The sequence below is a fragment of the Triticum dicoccoides genome, chromosome 6B (genome assembly GCF_002162155.2).
Source record: "Triticum dicoccoides isolate Atlit2015 ecotype Zavitan chromosome 6B, WEW_v2.0, whole genome shotgun sequence".
Classification (NCBI taxonomy): Eukaryota; Viridiplantae; Streptophyta; class Magnoliopsida; order Poales; family Poaceae; genus Triticum; species Triticum dicoccoides.
In genome coordinates, this window is record NC_041391.1 from 55,057,778 (window position 1) to 55,067,588 (window position 9,811).

A 9,811-nucleotide genomic window follows, 5' to 3' on the forward strand; every position below is an offset into this window, starting at 1 on the left:
GGTGGGTCGTCGGCAGCAGTGGAGCGGGGGAGGGTGCGGGGCCGGGGGGTCGGCGGCGGCGGCCGGTGGAGCGGGGGAGAGGGTGCGGGGGGTGCTCGGCGACGAGGGGGATAGCGATCGAGATGGAGGGGGATCGAGATCGAGTGTCCATGAAATTTAAAAAATATTCATGAGTTCAAAATTAAAGTGCCCATGAAATACAATTAAGAAATGAAGGCTACAATTTAAATACAATCGATCTTCGCTAGCTATCTGTTCACAATCTTCTTGCCCTAATTTTTTGTAAATGGAGTTCTTCTCTTGAACGGACGTCCTTTAGGTAGGGTGGTCCTGCTTCTTCTTGTGGTGTATGCTAATACTTCATCGGCGTTGTCATGTTCCATCTTCGGGTCGCCATACTTGTTGAAGTCTTGCTCATTGGTGACTCCATCCATTCCGATGATCTTCCTTTTGCCTCTCCTCACGACAACACGACTGGGCTTTGGCAGGTCGGTAATGAAGAAGCATTGGTCCACTTGGGAAGCCAGTACCCATGGCTCATTTTTCGTGGTGACGTTTGCGCCCGCGGTCTTGGATTTGGCTTCGGGTATAACCATGGTGGTGAAATACCGGCCTTTTTTTTATGACGCTCTTGGCCCATCTGACACGAAACATCGGGACCTTCTCTCCAGCGTAGCTCAGCTCCCAGATCTCCTCGATCCTTCCGTAGTATCTGTCCTTGTCGTTACCGGTGTAGGATTCCATTGTTACCCCGAAATTCTGATAACCATCGCTCTTCATGTCCTTTCCCTCGGTGTAGAATGTGTAGCCGTTGATATCGTACGCCTCATACATCATCAGGTTGTGCTCGGCGCCCTGTGATAAGGCGAATATGAGTTGTTCTTCGGCGCCCTGACTTAGAGTGAAGCACGCAGGAGGGTAGTCATTTCCGGTCTTCTTGGCCTTTTTGCCTTCGCGACGACTTTCCGTGTCCTGCTTCGCCTCATCATCATCATCATCATTAGCGTGAAGCTCCTCCCTGATGCCCATTGATTTCAAGTCTGCCCTTGCCTTCGGCCCATCTTTGGTCCTCTCTGGCATGTTGAGCAGGGTACCAAGCAGACTCTCGCACACGTTCTTTGTGATATGCATGACATCAAGGTTGTGAGGCACACGGTGGATCTTCCAGTACGGCAAGTCCCAGAAAACAGACCTCGTTTTCCATACCTTCAAAAGTGGCTCTGGCATCTTTTGCTTCTTTCCCGGCTATGGCTCCTTTTGCTTCTTTCCTGGCAGTGGGCAATCTTTCCAATTTTTCAGTAGCTAGTGTATTTCCTCGCCGCTCCTCGTACACGGACATCTTCGGGGTTCAGTTTCACCATCGAACAGATCCTTGCGTTTCCTCCGCAGGTCATCGTCGCGAAGCCACCTTCGATGTCCCATGAACACGGTTTTCGAAGACCCGGGATCTCTATCTAGCTGGCGATACGTTGTGTCATCCATGCACCTGACGCATCCAGAAAATCCGTGGACCACCTGCCCCGCGAGATATCCGTAACCGAGATAGTCGTGCACCATCGTGAGCAGTGAGGCTCTCATAGGGAAATATTCTTTCTCTGCGGCGTCCCACGTATTGGCTGGCATTTTCCACAGCGTGTCTAGCTCCTCTTTCAGCAGCTCCAGATACAGATTGATGTCATTCCCTGGTTGTTTCGGCCCTTCAATTAGCATACTCATGTGAATGTACTTCCTCTTCATGCACAACCAGGGGGGAAGGTTGTACATCCACACAAACACAGGCCAGGTGCTATGTGTGCTTCTCTGGCTGCCAAACGGATTGACTCCATCGGTGCTCGCGCCCAGCACGATGTTCCTTGGATCCTTCCCAAATTCTGGGTGTTCGAAGTTCAACGCTTGCCACTGGCTCCCATCCTTAGGGAAACTCAGCATCTTGTCTTCTTATTTATCTCTGGATCATTTGCGTCATCTTCTCGCTTCTTCTCCTTCCTATCCGCGTGCCAACGCAGGAGCTTTGCTACCTTAGGGTCCGCGAAATACCGCTGCAGACGAGGAGTGATCGGAAAGTACCACACCACTTTTCGAGGAGCTTTCTTCCTCTTCTTGTATCGAGTGACGCCGCACACCGGACATATGGTAGACTCCGCGTGCTCGTCCCGATAAACGATGCAATTGTTCATGCACACATGGTATTTCACGTGCGGTAAATCCAGAGAACACACGATTTTCTTCGCCTCCTCGAAACTGGTCGGACACTTGTTCCCCATGGGAAGACGTTCGTGCTAGAATGACATGTTCTCGTTGAAGCATGAGTCGGTCATTTTGTGTTTTACCTTCATCTCCAAAGCCATGAGCGTTACTTTCAGGCGGGTATCCTCGGGCTTGCATCCTTCATACAATGGAGTAACCGCGTCTATCTCCAGTTGATCCATCTTGGCTTTCTCTCGGGCGGCAGCTCTTGCATTATCCGTCTACTTGAGAAACATCTCTTGAATATGAGGGTCCTGCACCCAACCCATCGATGGTCCATCGTCGTCTGCTCCGCCGACATCTTCATCTTCATGATCATGCCCTTCGTCTGCTCCGGAATCTTCCTCATCATCATGTCCTGCATCTTCTACATGATGACTGTGTACAGCATCACTGTCGTGATCATGTCCTGGAGATTCTTCGTCTTCTCGCCCGCCCGAGCCGCGGTGGTTGTCTTGCTGCCCTTCCTCATTTCTTGCCCGGCCCCCATGGACGACTTCATAGTCATCTTCATTACCTTGCCACCGATAGCCATCCATGAAACCACGCAAGAGCAGGTGGTCCCGCACCTATCCGGAATCCGGACCCGCAATAAGGCTCTTCAACTTGCATCTTCGACACGGACATCTTATCTCCGTCTTGGTTTTTTGAAGCATCTCGGCCTTCGCGGAGCTCAAAAACCTATTCACGATACCTTCGGTCATCGTGCAGACCATGGTCACCTGCGGCGTAGAGCAAAACGATATTTTAGAACCAAGAAAAAAATTGACATGACTTTGCCTAAAAATATGACCAAAAAAACGCATAGTGCCAAAATTCTCTCCGAAACGGAAATGAATCAACATTCCGGCAAAATATTGGCAACTATCGCATTTCAAATACCGGTACCTGCAAACACAAATATATATGCAACACCACAAACATATGCAACACCACAAACATACATAGATCTAGCTAGGCCACTAAAAATACATGCGCACATTGTTGGAGGGAGAACAACATAAAGATAGCTTCCTCCCTTACTAACCTATCAAAAAAAGGTAATTTCACCACTTAATTTGGATGAATCTATGGTGCAAATGAGGTGAGGAGGAGGAGGCAGCCGAGACAAGCTTGGAGGAGGAGGTGGAGAGAATGAAGTGGGGAAAGTGAGTGGGTAGGTGTGGCTGTCCAAAATATCTTGTTGGTCCCAGGTTACTAATGGCGCATCACCTGCAAATGCGTCATTAGTAACCCTGGTTACTAATGGCGCACCTGCTGGTGATGCACCATTAGTAGTTTAAAATATATATATATATATATATACTAATGGCGCACCGTGGCATAGTGCACCATTACTAGTTTAAACTAGTAATGGCGCACTATGCCACGGTACACCATTAGTAGTTTTCCAAAAACAAGAATAAAAAAACTACAGTAGTGACGCACTGTGTGGCTGGTGCGCCATTACTAGTTAGCATTAGTAATGGCGCACTATGCCTGGATGCGTCATTAGTATGTTTGGAAAAAAAATTGTTACTAGTGGCGCACCATGTGTTTGGTGCGCCATTAGTGTCTTCCACACTAATGGCGCACCTGCACATGATGCGCCACTGCTATATAGTAGTGGCGCACCACATGTCAGGTGCGCCATTAGTATCCATTTCATCTACAATCCTTTTCCTAGTAGTGGATGTGCTGGTAGATCTGGGGCCACCCACCTATTTGAGATTCGTAAAAATGTACAACCCACCTAAATGTATAGCACTGGTATATTTCTTGTATCTTTATTTCTTGTCAAATCAGTGACAACATAATGGACCCCAAAGTACACCTTTTGTCAGGGACGGTCTGCATCCAAGTTTCTCCTCTCACTCTACCTCAGAACAAATTCATAGACTTTATTTCCTCTTAGAGAATTTAAATCAACCATATTTTTTAAACTATAGACTCGTTTTTGAACCTTTTGATATATCTGGACACCTGGCGTCAAGAACTTTAAAAGTAGACCAATTTTGGTTACATTTCAAACACATTTAATTTTCGACGTTTCACATTTCATATGTGAAATGAACACATTTCACTAGAAAAATCTGAAAAAACCTATTTCACTAGAAATATGTGAACATAACACTTTTCACGTAAACCTATTAAACTCAAATGACACCTTGTGAAACTAATTATTTGGAAGTATGTAAAAAATTTATTTCAAAAGAGTAAAATAAGTTATTTCATAACTTTTAATGAAATGTGTAACAATTTAGTTCAAAAAAGTGAAACATCATCTTATTTTAAAAATGTGCAATTGAAATATATGTGTTTTTATGAATCAAGTCAGTGAAAAGTGAAATGTATGCTCTGAAAGTGAAAAATAATATGAAATAAGAAAAGTTAACTTGTGAAACTGATTATTTCCAAATGTGTAACAGTTTATTTCAGAAGAGTGAAACATGTTTTTTCAAACATGTGCAATTGAGATGTATGTGTTTTGTGTGAAACAAGCCCGTGGAAAGTGAAATTCATGTTCTGAAAGTGAAAACAATATGAAACTAAAATGTTAAGTTATGAAACCGATTTATTTCAAGAGTGTCAACTTGTGGAACCGATTATATGAACTGAAATGTCAACTTGTGAAACCGGTCATTTCCAAATGTGCAATTGAAATAGATGTGAATCTGAAACAAGCCGGTGAAAAGTGAAATGTAAGTTCTGAATATGAAAAACAACACAAAACTGAAATGTGAATTTGTGAAACTGATTGAAATCATTTTATTCATAAGGTTTTAAGCAGGTGAATTGTGTGAAATGTGTTTCATGAATTTTAACTTATTTAAAATGTATCCAAAATCGGTCTTGTTTTAAAGATCTTTGCAACATGATTTCAAATATATAAAAAGTTTTGAGATCGAAAGTTTGGTTTAAGAGATATGAATGATTTTAAGTTAGCAAAGGTGAAATAAATGGATGAATTAGTTTGAGAGAGAGAAAGAGAAAGAGGGAATGGATAGCACATGCATGCAAGACGCTCTGTCATCTGACCAAAAGTTGACTTTGATGGGACCTGTGTATCCTGTTTGCATGTTGTATAGCTATGTATTCCCGAAAACAGAATGCTTTCTTTTTTATACTACACAGTGATGCACCAATCTTTAAAACGCAATGGACGGCAGGAGATCTGCCGGTACGAGACGAACCACGCAATTTTCCTGATCGCAGCCACGATGTGGGTGGACGGAGTTAAGTGGAACGATCGACCCATACTGCTGAAAGTAAAATTGAAGCCCATGACGTGAATGACGTGAAATGGATCAGCTCATGTAGTGGCAGCTCATTGTTACATGTATTGATTTGCCACTCGAAATTCATCTAAACAATGATTTGCCACTTGAAACGAAAGATAATGATTTACTCCCTCCTTTTTTTATATAAGGCCACTTCACTTTTGTGTCAAACTTTGACTTATAATTTTGATCAACAAAATATGGATTATATGTCAACAAAAACATCATCAGAAAGTTCTTTGAAAAGTGTATCCAATGCCATACTTTTTGTGTGGCATTTAACCCACATTTTATTGCTAAAATTAATTGTCAAAGCTAGGCATAAAAATATGAAGTGACCTTTTACACAAAAACAGAGGGAGGATACTGATTCATAATATGGAAGCAAGCTTCCTGAAAACAAATTCCAGTATCGCTACAAACAAAAAAGTTATGGAAGCATTGTGTGAAAAATAAATTATGAGTATTTGCTAGGTTAATTAGTTTTTTAGACACATAGTTAGTTAGAACAAATTGAATTACATGTCTCTTGCATAGAACACATGCAAGTTGATTGGAACATCTTTGCTACTCTGGAAACAAAACTGGTGTTACATTTATTTCTGGTATTTCCAAACGAACTTCCTGAAGCCAAATTTCAGTACTGGTATAAGAAAAAAATTGTTATATGGAAGCATGAATTATCTGAAAGATAATTAGTCAATTGAAAACCTAAACATTATTATTTACACGATCATTTCCTAAAATATTACATGCCAAGAGATGTCTTTCTCCACAGATACCTGACTTTCCCTGGCACTTACCGCCGCTGATCATGACATCACTAGACAGGTCCTCATTTTGTTTGAGAATGAATACGGGGCCAACTTTTATTGAACACCATGGCAAATTTGGCTACAGGATAGTGTGGTCGTTTAATTTGCTCGGATACATATCAAATTGTCCAGTATTAAACTGATGTCAGTTTTCCCCTGGGAACTCCAGTGCCATATAAAGAACCTCCAGCACACTGCTGCTCATATACTGACAGAGTCTCATCAGTCAGCACAGCAGTTCTCTTCTTCATTGTTCCTGAAGAAAAAGCCGTGGCTGGTAAGAGGACGGACCATGAATCTTAAGAAAAAAAAATTATGCTTGAAGAGCAGAATCATCATTCATGGAATGCTCAACGGCTGTGACTAGACCAGCAAGGCAGCAATCAATAAAAGTATATTTTGCTGCTGTGGAAGTTATCCATAACAAATGACAAAGTTAATTTGGCTGGATCACAGCAACCAAATTTATTTGGCTTCACGAGGAAAAAGTGAGAACACAAAGACTTTCTTAAGCTAACTCGTAAGGAATTAGAATTGCCACACCTCAGAGAAGGAATGAGAAGAAATACATGTCCTAGATAGCAAAACAGAATTGCAGCTGAATCTCGAATCAAACGTGTTCATTCATGTGTACTGGCAAATCAAAGCTAAAACGCATCCAAATAATTCATATTTTGTTTTTGCCAGGAATGAATGAGATCTTCAGATGCTGACTCGTTAAATATTTCAAATGTTAGCCAACTCATAAAAGAACCCCAAATTTAGGCTACTCATCCAGGCCTTGGCAGCATCCCAAAGAAGCCAAATAGCACCGAAACCTGCCCTGATTGAATCACTGGCTATGCAGTAGCAAATAGCACCAGGAAATCAGGTCCAATTCAACATTTATTAGTCACAACTAAGCTTCTAAACATTGAGCAAATTGAGTGATTATTTCCTACAAATTTGTACTTTCATTCAGGAAAACCCGTTGGGAGTAATTCTTATAACTTACGTATGTCTCAAACAACAAACATTAGCTTCACCATTTCTGTAAATTGTGTCAAAAGCTGCAAAGTTGAATCATCTTCAGCATCACTAGACAAAACCAACATTTGAATATATAACAACATTAAGCAACTTTTAGTTTAGTCACACACCTTCAACTTCTAATACTAGCTCTCTCAAAAAAAAAAGAACTTCTAGTACTAGAAATATTGGCTACATCCGATCTGAGTAGAGGTTAATTAAAAGAACAGCTGACACATGAGGGGCTCATGGGGTAGGAAAGCAAAAACATTTGGCTTAGAAATGTACGAGTTAGCTAGCTAGTCACTAAACAATCAGCTTTGATAAAGTTAATGCATTATAAAGGGAACCATGGGCCTCCCCTCGAGGGCCTCAAGTTGATCCAAAAAATATATATCGTGCAATATAAGCCTCAAGCAAGGGATTCTGCATCATCTTATTAATTCACACTTCCGTTGGTCCAAAATGACTGTCATTCCTTTTACTCTCACAGTGTCAAGCAATACTTTCACCATGAGAGGCAGCCTGCCATGAAAGGCAGCATCATAGGAGGTTGTCAGGTGTGCATAAAAACTGAGCAAAGGGTTGCGGAAAAAATCTTACAATCTTTCTTGCAATTTGGTACTTGAGAAATGGTAGTGAAAAGAAAAAAAAATGGTTTTTGTAACAGCTGTTCAGATACCTCAACATACATACAGAAAATAAGCTTAAGCTTACCTGCTTAACAAGTAGAGGTATTGAGCAAAAGCTCACCTCGGTCGTGTCCACCAGCAACAGCTCCATCATGTCCACCACCAACACATGTTTCTACAAGCATAATAAGTCAAGGCAAACAATGTGTCATGTGGGGCAGAGGTTATCTGGATATATTCTTAAGCTTGTCCTACACCATATTGGAAAGCAAAATAAAATATACTCATCATACTAATAAACCCTGGGAATATAGGTGATTGTGATTTAGATATCTTTTTCATGTAATCAACTTCAAAAGTTGTGTATCTCATCTTGAGAGAAAAAAAGATACTGCAGCTATGCATTACACAAGTATCAAACAGAACATTGCAGAATGACATCGTTATATGTTGACGAGATCAACAAGCAACCCTAGAAACAAGTGATGCAACACTGCTTACAATTGGTAGCTTAACATGAAAGGATGTGAACACAATTCCATCAACCAGTTACTAAAAACTAACTTGATTTGTTATACTACCCGCAGTGCAAAGGCATGCTTATTTTATTTATTTTGAGATGTGTAAAGGCATGCTATTACCTGCAAGAAAGACACTTTCAAATGGAAGATAACGTGCAAGCATGCTGGGATGGGGAATTTTCTTGAACTGCAATGACTCAAGATGAATCAGGAAGAGGCCGATAACTGGTGTCCACGCAAACACCACATTATTCTCCTCAGCAAACCCTACTATGTATAAGTGTGCTCTCATCTCTTGATTCAGGGGAAGTAGCTTGTCCAGTTCGATAGTTCTTTCCAGCTCCCATGAAGCAACACCATGACAATCGGTCTTTCTCCTCCATGATTGGGCGCAGAAGACTATCACGATTAGGAAACCAAGGCCACCACCCTTTGCCCGTACAACCGTCAATTCATGTCTGCCGTGGGAGGAAACCACACCCACTGGTGTCGGTATCACGGCTACGCTCTGCTTCAACAAATCAAACTCGAGAATTCCAACTAAGCTCCCAAAAAGCATCCAGTGAAGGGAATTATCAACCAACACAGCTTCCTTGGACGGAGAAACCATGAGGGGCCGGCTGCCGATAGGAACCTTGGGCGGAAGCGGCGCTGAGATGATATCACCCCACACACCGGTCCTCGAGGAGTAAACGCAGGCCAGCATTTGCCTATCCTGCATGTCATAATCGTCATCTGCCACTACCAAAACCACCTGGAAATGCTGGTCCTCTCCGGCAGCACGAAGCACCGCCCCGTGGACCATGGTCCTGTTCAGATGTCCCATTAACCCAGGGGGGAGGGCGATGAGGTGCTGGTCGGCGGTAACCGGATCCCACACCAGGACCCGGCTCAACGAAAGGTGGATGACGAACACGAGGCCGTGGCGGGATCCGAGGGGCATGAATTGGTCGCCGTCCTCGAACTGCAAGCCGAAGCGTTCGGGCTGGACACGGTTGGGGGCATCCACTGTAGGTACGAAGTAGAGGCTGCGAGGACCCATGTCGAAGAAGCCGATGAGGGGAGGGTTGCGGCGGTGGCGGCGGCGGAACCGACGGGCGAATCGTGGGTCGGAGATGAGCCAGCGCCATTGACGGCAGACGAGGGAGGCGCGCGGGAGGGAGGAAGGCTGCGGGGGGAGGCGGAGGAGGATCTCGGTGAGCAGATCCTCGTCTTCCAGCGGCGGCGTCGCCGCCGGCCAGCGAGGGCTGCTCATCTTCTCGCCCTCGTTTTTCCTCTCCTGCGGGTGTGAAGTGAAGTGGACCGGCCCACGATATCTAATACCTAGC

The 9,811-nt window shown here is 43.5% G+C and overlaps 1 protein-coding gene across 1 annotated transcript; it reads right to left on the minus strand.

The window, feature by feature from the left end:
* Positions 1-8,571: 8,571 nt before the first annotated feature.
* Positions 8,572-9,738, minus strand: LOC119320713 (F-box protein At5g03970-like). Its single transcript, XM_037594682.1, has one exon. It carries the CDS (start codon positions 9,736-9,738, stop codon positions 8,572-8,574), a length of 1,167 nt encoding a protein of 388 aa, XP_037450579.1.
* Between the last annotated feature and the right edge of the window lie 73 nt (positions 9,739-9,811).